This window comes from Sycon ciliatum, chromosome 10, assembly GCF_964019385.1.
Source record: "Sycon ciliatum chromosome 10, ocSycCili1.1, whole genome shotgun sequence".
NCBI lineage: Eukaryota > Metazoa > Porifera > Calcarea > Leucosolenida > Sycettidae > Sycon > Sycon ciliatum.
Window position 1 is genome coordinate 18890528 of NC_088652.1, and position 26556 is coordinate 18917083.

General features: G+C 50.1%; 2 protein-coding genes across 3 annotated transcripts; one reads left to right on the forward strand and one right to left on the reverse strand.

Annotated features, from left to right (window-relative positions):
- Positions 1-239: 239 nt before the first annotated feature.
- On the forward strand, positions 240-16732 carry LOC135826536 (E3 ubiquitin-protein ligase RNF115-like). Of its 2 annotated transcripts, XM_065339144.1 has the most exons (12): positions 240-508; positions 3450-3504; positions 4147-4211; positions 4543-4807; positions 7530-7572; positions 8786-8834; positions 9308-9327; positions 9754-9838; positions 10314-10368; positions 12700-12793; positions 14499-14614; positions 14878-16732. In XM_065339144.1, the coding sequence occupies exons 1-12, from the start codon at positions 444-446 to the stop codon at positions 15400-15402; spliced, it is 1437 nt and encodes a 478-aa protein (XP_065195216.1). In that variant the 5' UTR covers positions 240-443; the 3' UTR covers positions 15403-16732. The 2 variants fall into 2 exon arrangements, with proteins under 2 accessions (XP_065195216.1, XP_065195217.1); XM_065339145.1 differs by lacking the exon at positions 3450-3504.
- Positions 16733-17036: 304 nt separating this feature from the next.
- LOC135826537 (ankyrin-3-like) lies at positions 17037-24271 on the reverse strand. Its single transcript, XM_065339146.1, has 5 exons — positions 23213-24271; positions 21599-21708; positions 21176-21341; positions 20138-20416; positions 17037-18940 (listed from the first exon to the last, which is right to left on the reverse strand). Exons 1-5 carry the CDS (start codon positions 23865-23867, stop codon positions 18726-18728), a joined length of 1425 nt encoding a protein of 474 aa, XP_065195218.1. The 5' UTR covers positions 23868-24271; the 3' UTR covers positions 17037-18725.
- Positions 24272-26556: the final 2285 nt, after the last annotated feature.

A 26556-nucleotide genomic window follows, 5' to 3' on the forward strand; every position in this document is an offset into this window, starting at 1 on the left:
AGACTCGTAGCTCCGTACTGGACCGTAGCCTAAAAGTACAACCGTAGAAGGCCGTACCGATATCGTATACCGTACTTGGGCCGTAGCCGCCATACGCATATTACGCGATAAGATTGTTTACGTCATCTTTTTCAAAATCGTTTCGAGTGATACCTGTGATACGTCATAGCATCATGTTCGGATACTGCACTGCACTGGTAGTATGGTATGTGGCGAATCATAATCAGCTTTGACTTTTGAGCATCAGAACTGATTATTGTTGTTTGACTTTTTCTGGAAAGAAAACGAAGACGGAAAGGATATGTTCAAGTTCTTGTAGACTTGTCGTAGACCGATTTGGCTATTCCTTAGTGCTAGTTGAAGGCAGACGTCGTTCTCAGCTAAAATCTGATCCCTGCTGACGCACGAGGCTGTGGCTGCATGCAGAATGGCGGAAGGTGGCCATGATGGAGTTCGATTCTATTGCCATACGTGCAAGGAAGATATTGAGGCACGCCAAACTGAAGAGGTCAGTGTATCATATTGCAAGTACAGTACCTGATGAACCAGGGCATATGTTGTGAAGTGTATGCAGTGAGCACATAAATTATGTTCCGGAACAATCAATGCTGTAGGTTTGTAGTGTTTTTTTGTTGTTGTTTTTGTTTTACATTCCGCAAGGGTGTTCCTGTTGGAACCTGCCTGTTGGAACCTGTTGTCCGTTGGAGGCATTTCTCCTAGGCCACGCTCTATTATTTTCCTTTCCTGTGGTAGATAGACAAGAAGCGTACAATTATTTCCCATCTTTAACTCTGCTCAAACGACTACAGATGACATCTTTGAAGAAATAATGCAGTTGGATTCATTCTGTTGAAGCCAGATGCCTTGCTTAAAGGGGAAGTATACCCTAAAATCAAATGTTCACCAGTTGTAGTCTTCGGGGTGCTCATACATGCCAACCTGGAGGCTCGAGTCCCCTGGACAACCCGCCTCAATTCCCTTGATTTGGACCGTTTTCCCTGGACACCATTTTTTTGGTGCATCCATCATTATCAGAGATATTTTCACTTCACCTATTAGTGAAAATGCAAAAAAACAAACAAACAAAAAAACAGCGGTGCACAACGCCGACAAAGAGCTGGATCAGGTTATATTGCACGCACAAAGAAGGCAGCAGAAGAGATAGAAAATGCAGTACATGTATAGAACACCTAAGCGTTATGTTAGCAGGCAATAGTAATAAACTACCAGTATGTACACACAAGAAATGGGAAATAGCAGTGATGCTTTGAAATACCCTGAGAAAACACGCCAGTCTGGTCTCAAGTGCTACTGAACGGGTTTGTCTCATTAACCTTCAGACGGAGCAACAGCACGCATCGTGGCTGACTTTGCTTCCTTCAGTAAAGCTGATGACAGCAGATCCTGGCTTGCGTAGCAGGGCTCAGGATGGTTCATTTTCACACGCAGGAGATGGCATGTGGTTTCTGGCTTCAGCTGAGAGCGGTTCTCTGTCTCGATCTTCCTGACCATCGAAAGCAGGCGCTCTGGATCTGCATTAGTGTGCAGCAACACCATGGGCACCTTGGAGAGAGCCTGAACAATGTGGGAAACCTGGCGGCCATAGCAATCCAGAAGCTATCAAGTGGGGTATCACTGCTTCTATCCAGTGCTGGAAGCTCACTGCCAGATGCTGCACAGTACTTGGTAAAGTCTTGTACAACCTCGTTGATGTCAGCCGTTGCGAACTTGGTGAAGCGCTGGCAGAGGCGAACGGTTCCCTGGGTGCTGCAGCTGCCTCGGTTGTGCGGGTCCAGAAAGGCTAAGTCTTGCAGAGTCCGTTCGTCGTGAGGGAACTTTGCAACCATCTTTCCCACCACAGCGGCTTGGTAGAAAGCTGCACCCACTGAAGTGCCAACTGCCTCCTCTTCATGGTCCTCGATGAAAAAACTAATTGCGTCCAGGCCAACGCCAAGGCATTCATCATCAACTTGATACTCAGGTGCAGAGCAATCAAGCTGTCATACATCATCTGAGTTACGAATGACATCGGACTTCGCGAAGTTGGCCATGAAACCCTTCAGGAGCAGCGTGATATCAGAAAGCATTGTGCCAAACCTACTGGCACTGGTCCGGAACACCGTTGAAAACGTGTTGAGGGGCCCCAGCGCGAACACAATGAACGCGCAATACAGCTTCGTCTCGGTGCTTTCCAGTGCATCAGCAACTCGCTGTGTCCGTGCGTTGCTCCTCTCAACCTCTCTGCCGGTCGAAATAGGCATTCAGTGCATCCCACTGATCCAGAAGACGAGCTGCGCACTTCTTGAGGCTGAGTCAACGAGTCGTGCAGTGCTTCAGGACTCGAAGGGGTTTCAATTCATCAAATTCTCGTTGAATGTCAGCAAACTGCTCCCCACGCTTGGCGCTGTGCTTGAAGTGGTAGTGCACGTCAATAAGAAGATTGTCGATGGAGACCGGCAGTTTCTTCAAGGCTGCTGCAGCGCAGAGGTTGGCCAGGTGACAGATGCATCCAAGACTAAACCCATTGGGTTGGACCTGGCGTACTCGGCTCAGAACAGAGTTTCGAACACCGACCATCACACTCGCACTGTCAGACGCGAAGCCGACAGCGTTTGCCCAGGGAATATCGTACTTGGTCAGCACACTCTGTATGCCCTGAAACAAACGTTCTCCATTGGCGATGTTGATCACAGGCATGTCCAAGAATCTTGTCACCGCACGGCCAGCTTCGCTGTCCCAGTACCGGACAAGAATGGCAAAGTATTTTCTGTCGAGTTGATCATTTCCACCATCGCAAAGAATCGTGAACGGCTGCGTTTTCAAGACGGAGGTGAGTTTATCTTGCAGCATTGGACTGATAGCATGGGTGATCATCGCCTTCGTTTTTGTTTGACCAGCCTGAAACTCCTGCGCAATTTTACTGTCCGGAAACATGACTTCACACAAGTCCGTAAAGTGGTCCGCTAGCGCAAACGGAATGTTGTGTTCAGCAATCATTTTGCTAAACAGAAGGTCAGCGGCGGTGACCTCCTGGCGCCTTGACTGGGGAGCAAACATAGTCATTTTCTGCTGACCACCGGCGATCCGCTCCAACTCCATGTGTTTTTTCGTCTTGCAGTGACGACGATTCAGCTCATGTTCACCACCGCCAGCGATACATACTGTAAAGTCGTGGATAAAAGCCGGGCTTATAAGCATATAAGCCGCTTTCTGCATCAGGCTTTAATGCAAACCATGCTTATATGCACCACTGATATTTTTGCCAGGCTTGTATGCACATCGACACGCGTAGATCTACCACTGACTACCGGTATGGCGGCAGTTTTACTATGCACCGTACATAGCGCATGCACTCTTGAGTCTTGACCTACCCGATCCGTGCTTGCATAGAAGCCAGGCTTCTACGCGCGACAGGCTTATTATATGCATTTTACCCGTTTGATTTTCAGGCTTCTATCCGCGATGTGCTTGTATGCAAACCCGGCTTTTATCCGCGACTTTACGGTACGTGATTCGAGCTCAGCAGACTTTGCAGAACATGTAACTCTTCCCCTTGGAACTTGCTGCTACGCTATATTTCCGAGTCCACTCCTCCTTGAAACAAGCTCTCTTCTTTTTTTCCTGATGCATGTTGTGCCCCGCTTGACGACTTCCCCTTCCGACTGGCACTGCTAGGAGTAGAAACATTTGGCTGGGTCTGCTCCTCGATTTATGTGCAACATGTCACTAAAAGCCCCATTTCGTTCTTATAAAAGCACGGATGACCGCGATTGGCCCTTATGTTGTCTTTTGGACGCTGAGTCGACTGGTTTTGGTCCGAAAAGGCTAGGATGCAGGCGTTCAGCCCTTATTCCCAATCGAACACGGTTGACGAAGCGGTCACGTGCTCGTGCGTACACCAGCCGCCTGGTCACCGTGCCCGGAGGGCGGCGGAGGCTACAACTCACAGCATGTTTGGGGCGCGTTCCTGTCACTGGAGTTGAACCTTTGAACGTTTTAGTTGAACCTTGGTGTGAAAGTTGTAGCCTGTAGGGCTTATTCCTGTCAGTGTTACACTTCTATTCAAATCAGGTATTTCTATGTATGTCAATACTGCTGCTGCTGTGGTCATGTGGTTTTCATCTGTGGCTGTTTCTGTTTGTGCAGGAATTGCTGTGCCCACAGTGTAATGGTGGCTTTGTAGAATGCATGGAGGCTGCTAATGCAGACAGGTAGGAAGATACAACTTCTTGAATTTGCTTTCCTCTTACTCATGTGTACAACTTGTGATTGCAGAAGAAGCTTGAGAAAGGAATATCATTGATCCCTGCTAACGTCCATAGAACTCCTGTATACGTGTGTCTGTGCGGGTGTGTGTGTGTTTGCCGATACGTGTGTCTGTATGTGTCTGCGTTTGTCTGTGTCTGTGTCCGTGTGTGTGCGTGTGGCGGGGGGGGGGGGGGGTATTAGTCTTGCTGCTGCTGCTGCCGCTGCTGTTGCTGCTGTTGTATGCGCCTGACATTACTACTGCTGATCTCCACTGTTCTTTTCTTGTGTTGACAGTGTACCCGCATCTGCATCAGGCAGAGGAGCTACTGCTTCTGCGTCCGGTGGTGGTGGTGATGCTAGCTCATCGGATGAAGATGTCAGTTCTCTACCGGGTCTGTTGAACTTCATGTCGCCATCACGTGTTGCTCAGCAGAGCCACACGTCACGCCGTGGTAGAAACCTGGATCACAACTACTATCAGGAGCAGATGCCCGGTGAGGGGACACATGTCTTGTCGGCTGCTGAAGGCCCCGTAGAGGTTCATCCAGCCATTGAAGCGGTAAGTCGTCACTCCTTGTCACGTTGGACTCGAAAGTGGGACCGTACAACCCTGAGAAATAAAACAACTCCAATTTACGAGCACCTCAGTCTATCGGACACTATGGATGAGTTTTAGTGGAAACACTACTTTTTTGCCAATTTTTGTTGGAATAGTGATGTCATATCCCAGATGTCGGGCCCTTCTCCATCAAAAATGTACAGTCAACTTCGCTAATAACGACTGGGGATATAACGACAATTCGCGAATAACGGCCGAATTTCCATGCCCAGAGCAAAGTCCCATCCAACTGTAATGCATGTAATGATACTTCGGGTATACGGACACTTCGCGAATAAGGACACTTTTCTAATGCCCCGCCGAGACGGCGAGTGTTGTTATATACGCTAAGTTGACTGTACATGCTTCAGAGTGATGAACATTTCCAAGTTCTGGGCAGTCTGCCCGGTCTCAGACTGCCCAGATAAGGGAGATCTGAGTGTACAAGTTTGGTTGCACTGGGATCGTATTGTTGTACAGTTGTCTGAGCGGAGGCACGTTTGAAGCGGTTTGTCCCATGTGCGAGCCACGTCATATTCTGTGCAGCAGCAGCAGTCTGTACCGTGCAGCAGCAGTCTGTACCGTGCAGCAGCAGTCTGTACCGTGCAGCAGCAGTCTGTACCGTGCAGCAGCAGTCTGTACCGTGCAGCAGCAGTCTGTACCGTGCAGCAGCAGTCTGTACCGTGCAGCAGCAATCTGTACCGTGCAGCAGCAGTCTGTACCGTGCAGCAGCAGTCTGTACCGTGCAGCAGCAGTCTGTACCGTGCAGCAGCAGTCTGTACCGTGCAGCAGCAGTTTGTACTGTGCAGCAGCAGTCTGTACCGTGCAGCGGCAGTCTGTACCGTGCAGCAGCAGTCTGTACTGTGGAGCAGCAGTCTGTACCGTGGAGCAGCAGTCTGTACTGTGCAATGCAGTCTGTACCGTGCAGCAGCAGTCTGTACCGTGGAGCAGCAGTCTGTACCGTGGAGCAGCAGTCTGTACTGTGCAATGCAGTCTGTACCGTGCAGCAGCAGTCTGTACCGTGGAGCAGCAGTCTGTACCGTGGAGCAGCAGTCTGTACTGTGCAATGGCTTGAGGAGCCCTTTCTTTCGTCATGCGACCGAAATTTTGTTTTGCAAGGTTCAGTGTGCCGGTGTATACAGGAAGCAGCAGCGCAGGCCGAAATTTATACTATAGCCAAAATTGTGTAGACTTACTGTAGCAGGCATGACCATCCCGTGCCACATTTCTGCTATGGTTACGTACAGCACCTAGTGTTGTGAATTCACGTATGAAGTTGCCACGAGCTCCTTGCAGAACCTGGCGAGGAATTCACGTACGAAGTTACCATTAGTTCCTTGCAAAAGACTTTGCTGCACTACTTGTCACTTCCAGCTTTCTGCCTCTTCGGGGCTCTCCGACTAGTTTTCGAGAACTGTGTTAGGGATGTCAGCGAACGCACTGCGCAGGCCTCTGCGCATGCATTGCATCATCGATTTTTGAACGTGATCGCGGCCGACAGAGAAAACATGGCCGCGGTCTGATTGGCACCTCTGGGAGTCGTAAAATTACTGTTCTTCTGTCCCCGCGACCATTCAAATCATACGCGATACTCGAGGACCCACGTACTCACCACGTTCTCCCCGGTCGATTTCTCTGAAAGTCTGCACATCGTGAAACACCAGTATGAGAGGTGTTCAGGCCAATTTTCAAGGAATTTCCCTGGTTGGATCGTTCCAAAATCGGACTTCCATTTCTCGCTCGCGGCCATTTCTTGCGCGATGGAAGCGCCCTGCCCTGGTGAGTAACCAGCATCGCGCTTGGTAGAGAGTTGCTGCAATCAGCTCCCTGATGTCTTCGCTGCCATTGTCAGAAGCGATGGACCATGAATTTGTTTGAGAGTCTCTGGATGCTACTATTCCTCAGCCTAGTTTTCAGCCATTCCGTGCATCTTCTTCGCACGATTTATTTTGCAAAAAAATGAAAGTGTTCATGAGTTTTCTTGTCGGCCGCGCGTAGATGGGCCAGGCTGACCTGCGCAGATGGGCTGCGCAGTGCGTTCGCTGATATCCCTAACCGTGTTTGGCTACTCCCCTCTTGTCTTCTTGTGAGGCTTGAACTTGTTTGAGAGCCATACGCAAATACGCCCTTAGCTGGCAGCATGGTTGTGCTAATGTTAAAGGTTTGCGGTACAGTGGAATGCCGATAATCCGACCGTCGGCTATCGTCAACTAACCGAACAATCAATTATCCGAAATGCCTGTTTGCATTGGATCGACACGGACAAGAATGACACAAAGCACCGTTCAAATGGTACACAGGATTTATGGCAACGAGTTCGAGTTAGAATGCCTCCCCATAGCGTCATTTTGAGGAGCTGGAGTGTGTTCAGTTCTTGTGACACGGTTAAAGAGAATGAGAAAATTAATTATGAAACGTGAGGGGATATGCATGTTTTAAATGGACGTATGACCGTTCCCTTATCTGAACATACTCAGCCCCACGCCCTGGAGACAGCCCCTACCCGAGGAGTGCGGATAATCGGCACCCTGCTGTCTTTATGTCACTATCTCTTTTTGCATTTCTCCCTGTGTATCTTTTTATTTGTCTGTTTTCTTGTCCTTGTCCGGCGATCTGTGTGTGCTGGCAATCTGTCTGTCTGTATGCGCCTGTCTGTCTGTTGGAATCTATGTTATATTTTTAGCTGGTATCCCATCTTCCTGTTTCAGTCCACGTGCAACCGAACGGTAAGGAAAAGAGATTCTTTTGCTTTTTGCTGTGAGATACGCTTTCAAGTTTATCACGTACCGCACCAGTGGCAGTGCATGGGGTCAGTGCATGGGGTCAGTGCATGGGGTCAGTGCATGGGGTAAGTGCATGGGGTCAGTGCATGGGGTCAGTGCATGGGGTCAGTGCATGGGGTCAGTGCATAGGGTCAGTGCATGGGGTCAGTGCGTACCGGCCTGAACATGTACATCTTGCATTGGGAGGGGGGGGGGGGCATTTACGGTGGACTTTATGGTATAGGGGAAAAAGCAAGGAACCAGAACAATGGATGAAGTACAGCAGAGAGGTGATAGAACGGTGCAAAGAAGAGCAGTCAGAAGCAACAACAGTAAAGGCGTGACCTCTCTCTCTCTCTCTCTCTCTCTCTCTCTCTCTCTCTCTCTCTCTCTCTCTCTCTCTCTCTCTCTCTCTCTCTCTCTCTCTCTCTCACACACACACACACACACACACACGCACACACACACGCGCGCGCGCGCGCGCACACACACACGGAAAGAATATCAAAAATGGTGCAAGTGTTAGGTTTCTTTCATGCAAGACGCCTATTTAAACGTATGTAAATAGAAGCAGATTAAGTTCACACTGCTGTTAGGTAGGTAGTCAACAACTCGCTAGTTATGTCCATTATTGGTCTAGCGCACTATGTAAGTGTTCCATTGACTATAAGAGCAGTGTGATTGCTCTTCAGCTGGTTAAACTTGTACTGGTGCGTTCCTCTTGAAAACGTCTTTCACTGGAGTCTCTGCTATGCCTGTGTGTGTGTGTGTGTGTGTGTGTGTGTGTGTGTGTGTGTGTGTGTGTGTGTGTGTGTGTGTGTGTGTGTGTGTGTGTGTGTGTGTGTGTGTGTGTGTGTGTGTGTGTGTGTGTGTGTGTGTGTGTGTGTGTGTGTGTGTGTGTGTGTGTGTGTGTGTGTGTGTGTGTGTGTGTGTGTGTGTGTGTGTGTGTGTGTGTGTGTGTGTGTGTGTGTGTGTGTGTGTGTGTGTGTGTGTGTGTGTGTGTGTGTGTGTGTGTGTGTGTGTGTGCACGTACATGCGTGTGTGTGTGCATGCGTGTGTGTGTGCATGTGTGTATACGTGCATGTGTGTGTGTGTGTGTGTACGTGCATGTGTGTGTGTGTGTGTGTGTGTGTGTGTGTGTGTGTGTGTGTGCGTACCTTCACATGTGGTTGCTTAGGTCAGCAAGTGTATGTCCACGGACATCATGTTGGATTCGGCAGCGATGGGTGAGTTCATATGGACAGTATATTTAAATTTTTCATTCTAAATGGGGCTAGTATCTCCGTGACGCTGGACAGTTCACTGGCATTGTGAAAGAGTATACACAGACAAAACTCTCGTAGGTTCAAGTCTTAGTAGGAAGTGGTTGGGCAGGGATTCTTCCTTGCTTGTTCGAGTCCACGGGCCGTCTTTGCTGGCTGCCACCATTACGTTGGCTTCGTCTGGAGGTTGGCAGTGGCGTATGCGTGACTTGTACAATGGTGTTGATGACTTCATCAGATGTAGAGTTTGGCAAATATCAAACTGCGTCACTCGTCCTATTAAATGTTGTTCTTTCACGAAATCCCTCTGCGTACGCTCGCTTGTGTGTGTGTGTGTGTGTGTGTGTGTGTGTGTGTGTGTGTGTGTGTGTGTGTGTGTGTGTGTGTGTGTGTCCTCTCTTTGGTGCTGTGGCAACGTTTGGTGGACGACTTTCCAGGCCTATCCATCCCATGGCAAGTAAGTGTACTGCTACCCCCGGGGATATGCCCTCTCTGTGCAGAAGCCGGGTTTCTTCTAGCCCTCTTGTATGTGATGAAATTGCAAAACAAAATGTGTACACATTCTCCTTTGTTTAACTCTTATACTGACTGGCCAGTGGACCCAATGGCGTGTGTGTGTATGTGTGTGTGTGTGTGTGTGTGTGTGTGTGTGTGTGTGTGTGTGTGTGTGTGTGTGTGTGTATGTGTGTGTGTGTGTGTGTGTGTATGTGTGTGTGTGTGTGTGGTGTGTAGGCAGTTGCACACCCTTTGGGGTTATGCACTGTTGGTGTAATGCCATTAGTCACATGGCCTTAGGACGTGTGGCATTTTAGAATGCTGTGGATATTCACTTTCTTGCTCTTCTGTCTTTGTCGTGTGGTTTCTTCTTGTGCGCTGTATGTAGGTCTTATGAACATGATGTTCCAAGGTCCTCACATGGGCGGCATGGGCAATATGGGTGGAATGGGTGGTGCAATGCCTATGGCTGGGTAAGTTGCAATTGCATTCTACGATCAGAGCATCTGCCTTCTCCCGGGATTGTGTTCAAGGAGCTTACCAGATGTGGTATACCAGCATCAGTATTGGTGGCACATTGTCAGGTTTGGCATTGTCTGGCCTGGTCTGGTGCATGGTGCATTGTGCAGTGTGTATTGTGTACTATCTTTCCAAACTGTATGCTATCTACTCATTGGTTTGAGGGAAAGATGCAAGCGCGAAAAGTCTGAAGAAACAATTGACTTTCACCGCCAGGAGTCGAACCAGGGACCTTCGCTTTGAGGCCGGTGATGTATCTTCTACCGTCTTGTATTCGTGCATGGACTAATTGATGAGCACGGAATATAGGTTGAGTACGGAATAATTGGTGAACATGAACTGCTTTTTTTTTTGCAGAAATGCTGCCAGCGTTGTGTGCTGGTGTCCTCCGTTTATAATTGCTGTCTTTGTCTATTGTGTGTCCTATAGGCAAATGGGTGATTACGTCTTTGGACAGGGAGGTCTGGACGCTGTCATTTCACAGGTGAGTTGTTGTTGCTCTTGTTCTTGTTGTACATGTACTGTCACCTTGGTTTGCTGGGCTGGTGGCTGCGCTGGGCTGGTGGCTGCGCTGGGCTGGTGGCTGCGCTGGGCTGGTGGCTGCGCTGGGCTGGTGGCTGCGCTGGGCTGGTGGCTGCGCTGGGCTGGTGGCTGCGCTGGGCTGGTGGCTGCGCTGGGCTGGTGGCTGGGCTGGTGGCTGCGCTGGGCTGGTGGCTGCGCTGGGCTGGTGGCTGGGCTGGGCTGGTGGCTGCGCTGTTGGCTGGGCTGGGCTGGTGGCTGAGTTGGGCTGGTGGCTGCGCTGGGCTGGTGGCTGCGCTGTTGGCTGGGCTAAGCTGGGCTGGTGGCTGAGCTGGGCTGGTGGCTGCGCTGGGCTGTTGGCTGAGCTGGGCTGGTGGCTGCGCTGGTTGCTGGGCTGGTGGCTGCGCTGGTGGCTGCGCTGGGCTGGTGGCTACGCTGGGCTGGTTGCTGCGCTGTTGGCTGGGCTAAGCTGGGCTGGGCTGGTGGCTGAGCTGGGCTGGTGGCTGAGCTGGGCTGGTGGCTGAGCTGGGCTGGTGGCTACGCTGGGCTGGTGGCTGCGCTGGGTTGGGCTGGTGGCTGGGCTGGGCTGGTGGCTGAGCTGGGCTGGTGGCTGCGCTGGGCTAGTGGCTGCGCTGGGCTGGTGGCTGGGCTGGGCTGGTGGCTGGGCTGGGCTGGTGGCTGGGCTGGTGGAGTTCGAGCTGCGGGTGTTCTGGTTGCTGACAGTTCTACAGCAGCTTCTGTTATTGCTGCTGCTGCTGCTGCTTCTGTTATTGCTGCTGCTAGTGCTGCTGCTAATGCTGCTGCTAATGCTATTGCTAATGCTAATGCTGCTGCCAATGCTAGTGCTGCTGCTGCTGCTGCTAGTGCTAGTGCTATGAATTTGGGACCTAAGGCTATGTCCCTGGTCCTCAGTATTGTCATGTAAACTACGATAAAACGCCGATTATCCGGGCGTCAACTATCCTGATGATCGGTTGTCCAGGTCGCCTGGTCGGGCTGGACAAAAAATAGCAGCTTTTCAAGGTTTTTGGCTGATTTCCCCCACTCGGAGCACCATTCAAGCCCTGCACAAGATGTATTACAACAGGTTGGAGTCAAAATGCATAAAGATAGTGTCATTTTGAGGAGCTAGAGTGGGCCTAGTTCCTGTTGTACTGCCGAAGGGCATGACATTTTTGAAGTTCGCGGCACGATGAGCTATCATGAGTTCTACAATATTTCTGACAAAAAAATGTTCGCTGTTCTGTTTCATTGGGGAATGCTGTTCTTACTGCTCCAGTGAATCTGACCTGAATCAGGATTGACCAATCAAACGTGCCCAACACACAATCATTATGATTAATATTATTATTAACTTTTATTTTACTAGGGTGTTTCCCACAGACCTATGGTCTTCTTACGGGAGCCCCTAGGAAGGTTAAGCATGAGCACATTCACACTTACAGGCACAGCCCTCCACTTGTTTGTCTCCTTCGCTCCTTCCCTTTCTCCCAACACCTTTCACCATTGCTGCTACCATCCACACATACATAAATTTCTAGCACTACTGTTTCCCCACATTTTCATCACTTTCCTACAGCACCACACAGCATATCTACCGGTACTCGTTTCAGTTTTTGTTGGCATTAGTTGACTGTTTTCACCCTGAAGATGGGCCATGCCCAAAAATGTGGTGAATTTAATTAGAGTGACTTGTGCAGCGAGCGGACCATATTTTGAACGTTCGAGTTGAGGTACCCTAATGTGTAATAGGGTATTCACACGATGTGAAACTGAACGAAAACACGTTTGTGTAAAAGTGGACAAGCTGCCCATCGGATTCACACAGACAAAAGACCCGTGCAAATCTCGCGTGCGTCTGTGTACTCATTGTAACTTGAGTGCCATACTCAAGTACTTTCGCTGTTTTTACACACGCTCAAAGGACAGACGTGGGCCTAGGACCCCCGAGCAAGTTTATCAAGTGTTGCACATGCTCAGGTCACACGAGTAAAAAGAGTACCACACACGTGAGTTTGCGCGTCGTGTGCATCCCCTATAAGTGGCTGCAATGGAGTCTACGACTGCTTAGAAAAGCTTGCTTGTCGATAAATGTAAAGTACTCTCTCTCTCTCTCTTTCTCTCTCTCTCTCTCTCTCTCTCTCTCTCTCTTTCTCTCTCTCTCTCTCTCTCTCTCTCTCTCTCTCTCTCTCTCTCTCTCTCTCTCTCTCTCTCTCTCTCTCTCTCTCTCTAATAGCGACACAATATAATATGGAGATTTTTGTGTTGGTGTGGGTGTGCTGCAAACTGTTCCCAGCTGATGGATTCGATGGATGGACCTAGACCAGTTCCTGTCAGCCAAGACGTAATAGCTGCGTTGCCAAGAGTGCCTATATCTAAAGCTGACCAAGGTAAGGGGACTAATCTCTTACCTGTCGGTGTGTATGTGCGTGTGCGTGGGTGTGTGTGTGTGTGCGCGTGTGTGTGTGGGGGGGGGGGGGGGGTGTGTGTATGTGTGTACAGATCCACTCTGATTTGACCACCCACACTAGTAGCAAGTACAGTAGGTATCGGTTATAGCGTGGGTGTTTGAAAAACGACTTTCTATTCTTATTTCCGATATTTCTTACACACGATAAATCAAGTGTGACATATCATGTACATGTGCGCAGAGGCAGGAAGATCATCGTACATACAAGGTAGTGCTACTGTGCATGCGGCTGGTCACAGTCACATAGGCTTTAATACCATGTGGCTATGCAACATGAGTTACATGACCACAATAGTTGAACCTGCAACACTAGGACCCAACGCGAGTCAGATCAGAACTGCTTTGGACGGATGTTATTACTATAGGCGACATACTTTGTACTGATCTGGCATGTTTCGCTACACAAAGTCCATTCTTAGGACCGATATATTCTACTGTACGATAAAATTGCTTGTAAGAATAAATGTGCACATGAAATCCATGTTATGATTATGAAAACATGAGCGTTCATTCTTGTAGGCAGTATATTCTTTTACACGACCACGCTATAACCGATACGCACTGTATTGCCTTCCCTGGAGGCAGGGGTAACTGCAGTTGGATCCTGGGACGGATACCCTGATGCCGTCAATCCTTTTTCTGCACCTTGTCCTCACCCACTTACTGAGGTGTGGTGAGCCCATAAGTGGGATCATTTTCAAGTCCACCCATAGTTTGGGGATTTCAGGGGGTGTCAGCCGTTGGGCGGTTCAATAGCCAGTTGAGTCGTCTTTCCAAGATTCCTTTGAGTCTCTCTCCCCTCTCCCGGGGAGACCCACGTCACCAGTTTTGGCCGTGAGCAACAAGTACATGTGTGTGTGTGTGTGTGTGTGTGTGTGTGTGTGTGTGTAAGTGTGTAAGTGTGTAAGTGTGTAAGTGTGTAAGTGTGTGTGTAAATGTGTGTGTGTGTGTGTATGTGTGTGTGTGTGTGTGTGTGTGTGTGTGTGTGTGGTAAGTGTGCGTGTGTAAGTGTGTAAGTGTGTGTGTGTGTGTTTCTGTTTCCACTGGAGATTGTTGTTGTAAGATGTATGTAACTACAGTTAAGATATGGAAGAATCTCTAATCTCACCCCGGTGTAGTGAAACATCCTGTGCTGGACAAGATTGGTAGTGTTGCTTATGCTGCAGCTACTGCACCACTGCCACTGTTGCTGTTGCTGCTGCCGGCATTACTACCGCTATCGTTGCTGCCATTACTGCTGTGGACATTGATGAAATCCAATGGGATGACCGGCACTAGTGCCCTTACTGTCTTTTAGCATGAAAATGGACCAGCGCTCAGCAGTGCTCGCGCCTGCAAGGCCAGTGCCCCGCGGCCGCTTGACTTCTCAACGGATTTCAATGTCCACGGCAGTGTGTGACCTCTAGTCTTTTACCGGATGCTGTTGGTGTTCGAATACAGTTGCAGCAGTCTACCTCTGCCCCCCCCCCCCACACACACACACTTGTATGTGTTTGTATTACAGGCTAACATCTTCTTTTTTTTGAACTCTATTGAATGTAATATCGGGGTGGGGGTGCTCGTATTGGTGGCCAGCATCATGTTGTCATTTTTCTTCTCGCTCTTTGTTGTCTGTGACACTGTAGAGAAGCAATCATCATGTTCCGTGTGCTTTGATGAGTTTGAACTGGCCGAGGAGACGATTCAGCTACCCTGCTCTCACTCCTTTCATCCCAACTGTATCCTACCCTGGCTGGAACAGGTTAGTTGTTGGACTGACTCCACCGCCACCGCCGACGACGACGGCCATGATTGCGTGTGTGTGTGTGTGTGTGTGTGTGTGTGTGTGTGTGTGTGTGTGTGTGTGTGTGTGTGTGTGATCCCCGGTAGCCTAATCGGCAGGGCACTGTCCCAGAAAGACAGGGGTGCTGGGTTCGAATCACGCTTGTGGATCCTTCTGTTGCTGACTCATGGCTTGCCTTTGTGTCCTTGGTCTGTATTGTTCTCATTCGATTTCCTTTGCAGCACAACACGTGTCCGGTGTGTCGCAAGACTGTCGACGGCCAACCAGAGCCCACCACCGCGGAGCAGTCAGCAGCAGCAACACCTTCTGCCAGCACGAGTGCTGCAGCCACGGGCGGTGTTGCAAGCAGGGTCACAGCGACCAGCGCTACTGGCTCTGCAACAGCAGCAGCAGCAAGTGGGCATAGCAGTAGCCGACAGCAGCCTGCAGCAGCTGGTGCCACGGCTGCAGCGTCAGGCCCGCAGTCTTTGCCAGCGTCGGCGTCAGCTACCTCTTCAAGTCCGGATGATACACAGACGTTGATAGACTCAGTTGCTCAGAATGTCAATGCGCTCTTCGGTCGCCTGGGGCCGGGTTACTTTGGTTCTGCAACACAGAGACCATCGCAAGCGGGGTCGCAGCAGACACGGTCACAGACATCATCGCAAGCGGGGTCGCGGCAGACACGGTCACAGACCACAGCCGCTGACCAACAGTCATCCAGCGTCGATCCGGAACCCAGCGAGCAAAATGCCGAGGACACCTAAGCACGGCAACTGAACTCTGGTGTGGAAAGGAACATTAAGTCTTGTAGGCGTGATGTGAACCCACTTTCTCTCTCTTGTTGTTAGCCTCCCGTGTGTCCAAGTAGATTTTTACCCCTCTCGCTTGATAGTAAGTGTGAGGCCAGTCTTGTTTGGTGTCATCCATGATCAGCTCATGATGTCCTATCTTCTGACCGCAGCAGCAGCAGCATCGCCTGTATTGTTTAGTCCTTGCTGCCATGACAATCGGCAAACGTGCCCTTGGATGCCTGGCGCCAGTGCCTGGCATGCGTATGCCGTTCACTGCGCTAGCATACATGGTAGATGCACGTGTGCTGTCACGGCAGCAAGCTAGCTCTTCGTGCCATCTACGGCAGCACTAGCACTTGCTTGATCGGCTGCTGTCCAGTGTGCGGCGGCGATGGCTGCATCCCTGAACAGGTAGTATCTTCTTCGGGTCCAACACGTTCCCTCCGGCTCAGTGTACCGCAGACCGAATAACATGCGAGACCACATGCGCTCGCTGGTGCACGCACGTGCATTCCAATTAGTTTCTTACGAGAAGACATTGGCCGAGTCAGGCCGGACGTTTTTTAATGTACATACGCGTCCTTGTACGTAGCTGTTCCTCTGCACATACTATACCATGCATATCCAGAAAAGCTCTTCTTGTCGTTTTACCGCCTGCCGGCTACGGTCATATTCAGTGTCTGAGCAATATCGCCATGTGTCACTATCTTAACTTATGTACAGATCTGCTCTCTGTGGGTGTAACGTTGCCGTCCTCCCTCCCTCCCTGCCGAGTCTCTTGTTTTATTCCCCCTGCGCGCTCGTGCACGTAACCTGTTTCCTAGCTCATGATTACTCTTTCGCCGTACGTGTGTGGTCTATTTAAACCTTGCTTGTCAGTTTACCGGGTAGGACGTGTACTGCTGTCACCCGGCGGACTACGAACCGTGAGAGATGGTGCGTCCTCGGCTGTGTGGCACGCCTGTATCTGTTCAAATGTGCCCTGTCCCTACTTGTCTTTGTCCATACTGCGTGGCCTTTTTTCTTCCTTTTTTATGCTGCCAGTCAGTGTCTGTAGATTATATATCTATTACGATATGCGCTTGCTGCATGTGTACGTAATCTATTACGATATGCGCTTGCTGCATGTGTACGGCCACTGTTGTGTTCGGATTTTATCGAGATGTTTTCCTCGCATCATCTTATTCCGAGGGAGTTGGAATTCCCAAGTCGCCGCGGCCCGGCGTTGCGTTTCTATTATTAATTGTGTGCCTGTTGCAAGACGATGGTCATCATCTGGTTGCGTCGCTGCACAAGCAAGCTATTGGCTGCGCTGCTGCTGCTTGGCCCCGTGCCTAGGTGTCTGTTACCTGTTTAGTGGGCCGTAGTGGCCAGCTCTCGAACCGCCTCGTCATGGGCTCAACGTTAGGGCGCAGACTGGATTAACCGTTATCATGGTTATGTTATAACCGTACATTACATCGTCACATTGAAAGCGCACACATGGGCCTACACAGTGATTTTTTAAACAAAAGGAATGTTTTGGCTTTTAGCACACAAACTCGCTTGCGTGCACATGCCCGCGCGCATACACAGACACACGCCAAACACACTAGTACTGTTGTACATTGTGCAATTAAATATTGATACCGTATGCCAACAATGGACTCGGACGGAGAGCCAACGATAAAATTAATGTATTATAGAAAAGAAAAAGGACCAAGGAACTACAAGTTACGCTATAATAGCCACTAACACCACCAGTTACTAAACAATCAGCTCATGGATATGCCAACACTTGACATTATTTTGATAAGTTTCATGGATAAGGAAGCACTGGTGTGCATGTGGGATGATTATAATAATGCCATAATTAAATAGACTGGTGTTTTCAGAGTGGATACACGTCTTGACTTTGTACCGATACAATGTACTTCAAGTACGCAGTTCTTTTTCAGATCGGATCGTACATGTGCATCATCCTTCAAAGCGGTGAACCCATTGATAGGCGACAAGCCTTTGGGTTATCCTAATAAAGATATTATTCTCGGACAGTTTGACGGAACAAAATGTGGCACGTTGGAAAGTGCCCTGGATAAAATAAGCTTCTATTTACATCTAAAAAAAAACTTCAAGTACAAATTGTAACGGTCTGTTTGCGGTTGCACTCCACTCCAACCACCAGATGCCATGTACTGTCTAGAGGCTGACCATGATATTCAGTCCTACTGAATGGTCGGGGTGATGGTGATGGGCTGGTTTGTGGGAGATCGTCCCTGGTGCTACGAGCACACGTGCTGTGTGCAATTTTTTGTTCTGTTTTGTTTCTTTTATTCGGATTAGTTTAGAGCACGGGCAATTCTGCCTTCTGCCCAGAGGAAAACCACCGGTTCCTACTATATACTAAGAACGAATAAAAATATGAGAGAAGGAAATATTAAAAAGAATCATAAGATGAGAATTCCAAGAAGTTAGTATGATGAATGGGGGATCATGCACACTGCTTAAAGTATATGCTACTACTGGTATTCCCAGGTAGTGCGCTATGCCCTGCCGCTGCCGTGGTATAGCACTCTTCACCACCGTCATACACTGTACTGATCAGGCTTTGGTGCACGCCGGCACACGCCATGGTGGCATGCAGTGTTGCTGCTCAATGTGCAGCAGACAAATCACATGATCCATGCTGCAGACAGGTCACATGACCCATGCTGCAGACAGGTCACATGACCCATGCTGCATATTATATAGGTCACATGGCCTACGCTGCAGATAGGTCACATGACCCATGCTGCAGACAGGTCACATTACCCACGTTGCATATAGGTCACATGGCCTACGCTGCAGATAGGTCACATGACCCATACTGCAGAGTGCAGACCTGCATGCCAGTGTGCAATACAATAGCTCCGACTGTAAGTTCCACATTGCTTCCACATCATGGTGTGCACCCCGTGAACATGTATTAGCTAACCTCCGACTGTCTGCGCACCTAGAGCTGTGGGATGAGCGTTGCTGGCATGCCTTGGTGGAGGGTGATAGTGCTCAGCTACCGTGTGTGTCTGATGATTGGCCAATCACAATCTCGCCGCACGATGAAACCATTGGGATGCTAGTGACCTGCCGGTGATGTCACCATCCCCCGGCAGGTGAGGATGTTGCGGAGGCGAGGCAGTCTGTACCATGCCGGGACAGATGGATACATGGATACGGGTATGGCTGTACGGGCATGGTTGCAGAGAGCTCACCATGATGTGCGCGTGCGGGGCGACTGTTGCTGCCAGTAGTACAGGATTGTGTTAGTCTTGATGGGGCAGTCACCTCAGTACATAGTGGCGTGGTGAATTCAACCATGACTGCGACGGCGATAAACTCTCCTCCTCTTGTGACACGATATGACTTGGCGGCGAGTCCCTATAGAGAAGGAACTCTCTCATAACGCCGGGCAGCGACAGCTGTGAAACGGCAACACTGCACGACGTAGTTAGATGCGATCGGATTGTAAAGCGTGCCAGCGTTTGCAGGGAATGAACTGCATGGCGACACAAAAAATCAAACAAGCAAACAGAACTGTCAATACTTGGCCGGACATCGTCACCCGCTCATGCACATGATTTACAGCACGGACTGCTTTGTTTTCCAGTGCCCAAAGTAAAGGGGGGGGGGGGTTGCATTCCCTGCCGGCTTCATTGGCATGCAAGTCGCGACCAACCAGGTCCTTACTTCAGCACAGTAAGCCCTGTCAAGGCGACCACTCGGATAAGGCAACCACCTGTTCAATTGACCCTGGATAAGGAGACCACCTGGTAACAGAGACCACATTTTGAAGGTCCCTTGAGCACTTGTCTTACACATGTTTCACTAGCTGTAGCTATTGTCTATTAGTACTGTAAAGCGTGAAATTTTCGCGGCGTTTTTAGTTTGCGTTTTCAGAATCCGGACAGGTTTGCGAGGTTTTAATTTTGCGATTGCAGAATGGCATTCTTGCTAAACCTGTGACATTCTTGCTAAACCTTTCATGGATCTCCTTTTCGCGCTGTCTAAATTTCGCGATTTCCACGCGGTCGCGAATTTCGCAGAAATTAGACCATGGCAATAATTTCACTGTTTACAGTATATAGTGTGCTAGAGTGCATGTAAATCATGTAATCATGTACGTGCATGCCTCCATGATACTACAGTCATCGCGCTCTGTGAAATCCGACCCGGAGTGCATATTGGGCAGGAAATTGGCGCCCTCAACTTGCACGGCCCGTGACGCCCTGAAAGTGTTACGAACGCGGCGGGGCGTTCACACGTACACACGTACATGTGTGAGGCGGGGCGTACACACGTACACACGTACATGTGTGCGGCGGGGCGTACACACGTACACACGTACATGTGTGCGGCGGGGCGTACACACGTACACACGTACATGTGTGAGGCGGGGCGTACACATGTACATGTGTAGTGATGTATTCGGAACTGGTCCAGAGCGTCAGTTTTGGAACTTCGGGTGCGATATCAGTGCGCGATATCAGTGTGCGCAACTGTTCATGTGAGCAGGGCACGCGGTGGTAAACTTCAACAAATAAATGACACCGTAACGTTCTCGAATAGAGCAGCGCGGGGAGAGAGCAAGCGGGAGAAGGGGAGGGGAGGGGGGGGGGGGAGGAGGAAGTAACCATACTTGTGGCTGTGGTGGATTGGTCACAGATCATTCTCCACCGAATAGCATAGCACTCACCGGGCTTGGGCTCATCTTCGGTGTCCAACGCTCTGCTCTTGGCTCCAAACCAGTCCGGCTTGTTCAAATGGTCACTGTACTCGCGTAGGAGATAGCGCACCGGAGTCGCCACTGGCACTGGGCTAGTTGCCACCTGGAAACAGTTTAGACCGTCTCTATTGGAGAGGTATGGGTCAGCACCATGGTCTAGCAGTACCTGCACGCAGTCCATGTGTGCACCTTTGACAGCCATGTGCAGTGCCGTGTCCCACTGCTTGCCGCGCTCATTCACACTACTACCTGTACATGATCGTGATGTCGGGGGAGGGGGGGGGGGGGTGGGGCAGGCATGGACACGTGCATGCAGTACACAACCGTGTGAGTCCAAACACACACGCACGCACCACACGCATACACATACACACATACACACACACACACACACACACACACACACACACACACACACACACACACACAAGCACACACGCACACAGGCAAACAGCACAGCCAACTTGCCCACAGGATTCGAACTAAGGCTGCAAATGATGGACATCATAACAATTGAATGTACTTTGTAACACATAATCAGGACAATGACTCTCTCAACAGCAGGCAGGTACCCTCTAAATACGATAACTCACTACGGTTTCTTTTATGAACCTTCATCAACTGATCTTGCCATTCATCAACCTTGATCAATGTGTCCTCCGACCAGCTGTTAAGCCATGGGCACCGTAGGTCGGTTCTCAGTTGGACTAGCGGATTGAGCTTGAAGCCTTCAATCCGGAATGCCTCCAGGATGTATATGCGTGTGTGTGAGGGGGGGGGGGGGGGCAACCATGTTTTATGGTGCCATCTTGAAAAGCAGAGACAGTGAGAAGTAGTACTCGTATGGACAACGGAGCATGGCACTGTCACACAATATAGCATCCACGTTGACAGTTCAATTCAGTCAATGCAAAGTATATGACTGCCCTACAGAAGGTATGAGCATCAAATACACATGCACACACCCTACAAATCCACCATTCTGAGTGAGATACACATAGAACGTACCAGCATCGACTAACAGTGCAACACACTGGCTGTGACCACCGCAGGCCGCTTCATGAAGAGCTAAGTTGTCACCCAGGTCGCGCACGTCAGCACGGGCACCGGCCTCTAGTAGCGCTTGAACACTGAGTGCAGTGCCTTCACGCGATGCCTCGCTCAATGCCGTCACCTGCAAACATGCATACATACATAGACACATACACATGGATATATACACACACACACACACACACACACACACACACACACACACACGCGCACACACACACACACACACACACACACACACACACTAAATTCCTTGGGCACCCAAGGCTGTAAGACGTCTATTCGGTTGGCTTTCCCATGTAAGGTACACACACACAAAAAGTGCACAGATTTTGTCGATGCACACAGACGAAAAGTAAAAGACCTCTCGGCTCTCACCCGTATTTGATCCTTTGAATCCAGTGGACATCCAGCGTCAATGAGAATCTTCAAACACAGTGGATGTTGCTCTCTAGCAGCCCAATGCAGTGCTGTCCAACCCATACTGCCTGACAACAGCAACATGAACAGCAACGACGACAAACGACAAAGATGACGACGACGACGACGACAGCAGCAGCAGCAGCAGCAGCAGCAGCAGCAGCAGCAGCAGCAGCAGCAGCAGCAGCAGCAGCAGCAGCAGCAGCAGCAGCAGCAGCAGCAGCAGCAGCAACAACAACAACAACAACAACAACAACAACAACAACAACAACAACAACAACAACAACAACAACAACAACAACAACAACATCAACAAAAACAACATCAACAACAACAACAACAACAACAACAACAACAACAACAACAACAACAACAACAACAACAACAACAACAACAACAACAACAACAACAACAACAACAACAACAACAACAACAACAACAACAAAAAACAACATCAACAACAACAACAACAACCCTCTTTACTCTGGTGAACAAGTTTGGATATTTGGTGGCTTCAAATTACCACAACACACAAGCATTATCAGTATGCATGTGTGTGCAATGCTAGCTCATCACGCCACTACAGATGCAGCTGGGTAAATGCACTGTGCCATTGAATGATATGCAGTAAAACCTGTAACTAAAGACCACCGTGACTACAATACCGACCAGCCTAGTACTACAGAGCACTTCGCCAGGCACGGACAGTCTCACATTCATAATGGTTGTGCGGTGCAAACCTCTCTAACTAAGGATCACCTGCCACTAAAGACCGCTTTCTCTGGCCCCAAGCCAAGGGTGGTCTTTAGTCACAGGTTCTACTGTACAGTGTTGCTCAGTGAAATCAGATCGCAAGGTTAAGTCACGTTTGCGCCCTGCACCCGTTCGTATACCAGTGTTCGCAGGTCTAGGGTTGCACAGCGCTCCGCCGCACACATGACCAGCATGATCGGATTTCACTAAGCAGCAATGCATGTGTCAGTGTGATTGGGTTGGTGTATACTCAGTGTGATTGGGTTGGTGTATACTCAGTGTGCCGGATTGGGTTGGTGTATACTCAGTGTGATTGGGTTGGTGTATACTCAGTGTGATTGGGTCGGTGTATACTCAGTGTGATTGGGTTGGTGTATACTCAGTGTGATTGGGTTGGTGTATACTCAGTGTATTCGGGTTGGTGTATACTCAGTGTGATTGGGTTGGTGTATACTCAGTGTGATTGGGTTGGTGTATACTCAGTGTGCCGGATTGGGTTGGTGCATACTCAGTGTGATTGGGTTGGTGTATACTCAGTGTGATTGGGTTGGTGTATACTCAGTGTGATTGGGCTGGTGTATACTCAGTGTGATTGGGTTGGTGTATACGGGTACTGTAAATGGCCTAATGTGTGCGCGTATTTATGTTTGCTAATTCTGCGAGAAGAGTATATTACGCAAATATTAACAGTGAGTGTATATAATGTGGTCACAGTGCTCCTCGGACATTTGCCATCGTAAACTCGCTGGTTCTGAGAGATCGCAAAAAAAGTAGTGACGCAAACATTGGGCGGTTTCCAGTACTCGGAGTGGCTCTTACATTTCGCTTTGACGTTAGCCCCATGTCGAAGCAGTACACTCAGGCATTGGTCACGGCCTGGCTTGCGACACTGTGCCGCTAGGTGCAGCGCCGTCTCGTCCCAGGCATTGCGTGATGCTACGTCGGCGCCATGCGATAGCAGGCACTCTACGCAGTCGGCACGGCCTTCTTGGCATGCAAGCAGCAGTGCAGAGTAGCTTTGGAAGTTTTTCAGATCTACCAGCTCCGGGCTAGCACAGTGTACGAGGATGGACTGCAAACACGTCACATGGCCCAGCTTTGCGCATACATGTACCGCCGTGCTGCCACTCGGGTACAGGCGACCACCATTCCGCGACACCAGCAATCTGCGTGCCTTGCGTCGCGTCAACCGCGACAGCAATGTATCGACGTCACTGGCTTGTCCCAAAACGGCTGCCCTCAGCAAATCCTGGGCACGGGGTGTGGAGTTGTTCCCAACACCAACCAAAGACGTGCGATGTCCATCACGTCTTGCGCCAAGTAAGCGTGCAAATAATTCCGAACTTCTGCTCTCCTCGCTCGGGTTTTGACGGAGTTTCGGGGCAGGTGCGGGGATGCTCGCGCTTACAACCTCATATCGCCTGCTCGGGGTGCCAAATCCTCCACCTTCGCCCGCCGACGGCCCTACGCCCATGCTTGCGTTTAGTACTTCACGCGCCACACAGATAGGCCAAGCATGTAGGCAAAGACTGGCACCACCGCCCCAACACTCGGTGAGCTGGGATCAGCAGATTAGCCTCAGCTTCCACATCAGCTGATTTTCTCCTTGAAGACCTGGTGAAGTGCAGCGAAGCGTAAAACAGCACAGCCACCCAGTGCTTACTGACGCACCGTGCAAACTACACGAGCCACGAGCGAATGTCTGAACTCCATCACGATGTCCAGGCTATAGCCTATGCTTACACCACGCTATCCCCACCTGCTCGCTAGCTCCTTGCATAACCAAAAGGGTGTTCGACCATGCTTCGAAGTTTCGCATCGCTGTACTTATCGACAGCAGAAACAACTCGTTAGCCTTCTTCCCGTAAAAGCACCAACTCATCCACAACGTAGAGTAGTAATCATGGTAATCATTTTGAAGAAAAATGATTACAAACAGGTGTAGCTAGCTAGCGACGTAGATCTACGTAGCTGCATGCATCATACAGACATACGTTCATATCATAGCTAGCTCCACGCACTCCTTCCACATAATAATGGCACGTGACATGTGACACGATCCAGCGAGTTTTAGAAGTGTGACAGTCTGACAGATTGACAGGTGCACAGACACTTGACGTGCAGGCATGCACTGACCGTGCAGCTGTACTGTATGTATTGCACTGGTACATGGTAACGACGTCTACATCAGTACATGTTATCAATATCATGGTTATGATCGTGCATGGCATGGTGATGAGATTGATTTTTTTCAGTCCTCACAAAACTATTGTCATAATTAAATGGCTGATCTAATGTCGAGCCAGACGCGCCTCAGCCTGGACAAGGTCGACAGGCGCGAGGTCGAAGCGACGACGGGTCGGCGAACAGAGCGCGATCCACGGACGCAACGGATGGCAGATCTGGCAAGAGAAAAAATGCCAAGCAGCACCGCAGCCAAGCTACAACCCGGCTATGCAGCGTTGCGTTTGGCGGCCAAGCCATGCGCCAGCCTCTTGACTACTAGTACTAGTACTACGGCTGCTTCAGAACCCATCCCACCACAGGAGGAGAAGACTAACGGTGTGAAGGAGCCATGCTCAACCTCATTGACACGTTGCACGCTTCTTCTCTCCTTCGAACCTTCGGTAGAGGGAGGGGGGGGGAGACCTGGACCGATAGCTTGACGCGTGGGGATAAAACACCCTTGTATCAAAGAATGCGTTGGCTATCGGTCCAGAATCCCTTCACCCGCAGGTCGGCACGGGCATCAGGATCAGTGTTGGCTGACCGATGGTGAAAGGTTTTACCAGTTAGGGGCTGCAATGGTGGCTCCACCTCCACATCATGATGGAGCTCCTTCATGCACGACGCGAGGAAGTCGCGGTGGGATCATTGTGTCGCATGTTGATGAATCCCGACAGCTTGCAAATTTGGGCATGGTCAACTGAGAACCCTGAGCCACAGGGACAGGATGCTGGCAGGTTCTCCAGAGGCCAACAGTACCGGAACCGGATATGATCATGGAAATCACCCTTCACATCAAAGCTGAAACCGTGCTCAGCCATAGGGACGGTGGTCAGGGTACTGGACCCGCCCTTCTCGCGTGCCAAGGACATTGCTCGCTGTTGTGGCTGCGGCAGGCGGTCTTGGATGGCAGTCGCTGTTGCGCCCAGTACTGCGCGGTGGCGAATTCGCACTGCCGACTTAGTTGCCTGGTCCAGCCGAATGCTCTCCAGCAACTCCGATCCGCCGGTGGCGATCTGAGCTGCGAGGTGGGCGGTGCACTCCGAAGACGCAGCATGCTCGCGTGGAGAATCCTCAACAGGGTTGTCGAAAGACACGCCTCCATGTCGAGCAGGCAGAGCCACCATCTCCATCTCCAGATCGCTCTCTTCATGCTTGGTCAGAGCTGGCAGTAGACGGCTGCGAATAGCATCCTGTAGAGGCTGCATGTGATCATCAACAGTGGACATAGTGCGTTGGAGGAATGGTAATGAGATTGATTGATGACTCGTATTCGTTAGTAATAGTTGGTCATGACATCATAACTTCGAATGATAATACTCATTCGAAGTTAGCATGGTCACAGAGTTGCATCATGTGGGCAGGCATGGGGTCCCGGAGTCGGAAGACTGTGAAGTTGTGGGCAGCGTGGAGCTACTGACTGACTCTGTACAATCATGCACATGTACATGTACATACAATGACTTGTCAAAGTCAAAACTAAGGCTTACTATTGTTACTCAATCTCCGTTAGGCATATGCGGATAATGCCGGCAGAAAAAATGGCAGAATTCGGTACTTTTTCTGGTAAGTTTCATGCATGTTTGGTATGTGGATAAAGAAATGGAGCAGAATTCGAGGAATTGCCCGCCATAAGGTTTGTATGGTTCTGCCTATTTCACTGCTTTTCGAGCAGAATCTGCCACCTTTTCGAGCATTATCCGCACACCCCTAATCTCCGTACAGCAGTACAGTATAAGTACCCCATGGCCCACTCTCCTCGGCCTCGCTTGTGACTCTCTCCTCGGCCTCGCTTGTGACTCTCTCCTCGGCCTCGCTTGTGACTCTCTCCTCGGCCTCGCTTGTGACTCCGGTCTACTATGGTCTACAGATTCGTCCGGCAACTGTGTGCTGCAAAACTGATTGGGTTAGCATGGTTAGTGGCGGTCCATAGGCCA

Bases quoted from the DNA above. Each gene is read 5' to 3' on its own strand.
- LOC135826536 (XM_065339144.1), top strand. From the start codon at position 444: ATGATGGAGTTCGATTCTATTGCCATACGTGCAAGGAAGATATTGAGG. The intron at 4,212-4,542 runs GTAGGAAGATAC...TTGTGTTGACAG, and splicing joins GAGGCTGCTAATGCAGACAG to TGTACCCGCATCTGCATCAG. The intron at 7,573-8,785 runs GTAAGGAAAAGA...GTGGTTGCTTAG, and splicing joins AGTCCACGTGCAACCGAACG to GTCAGCAAGTGTATGTCCAC.
- LOC135826537 (XM_065339146.1), bottom strand. From the start codon at position 23,867: ATGGGCGTAGGGCCGTCGGCGGGCGAAGGTGGAGGATTTGGCACCCCG. The intron at 21,342-21,598 runs GTGAGAGCCGAG...GCATGTTTGCAG, and splicing joins ATTCAAAGGATCAAATACGG to GTGACGGCATTGAGCGAGGC. The intron at 18,941-20,137 runs GTGAGTGCTATG...GTCGCCATGCAG, and splicing joins CGAAGATGAGCCCAAGCCCG to TTCATTCCCTGCAAACGCTG.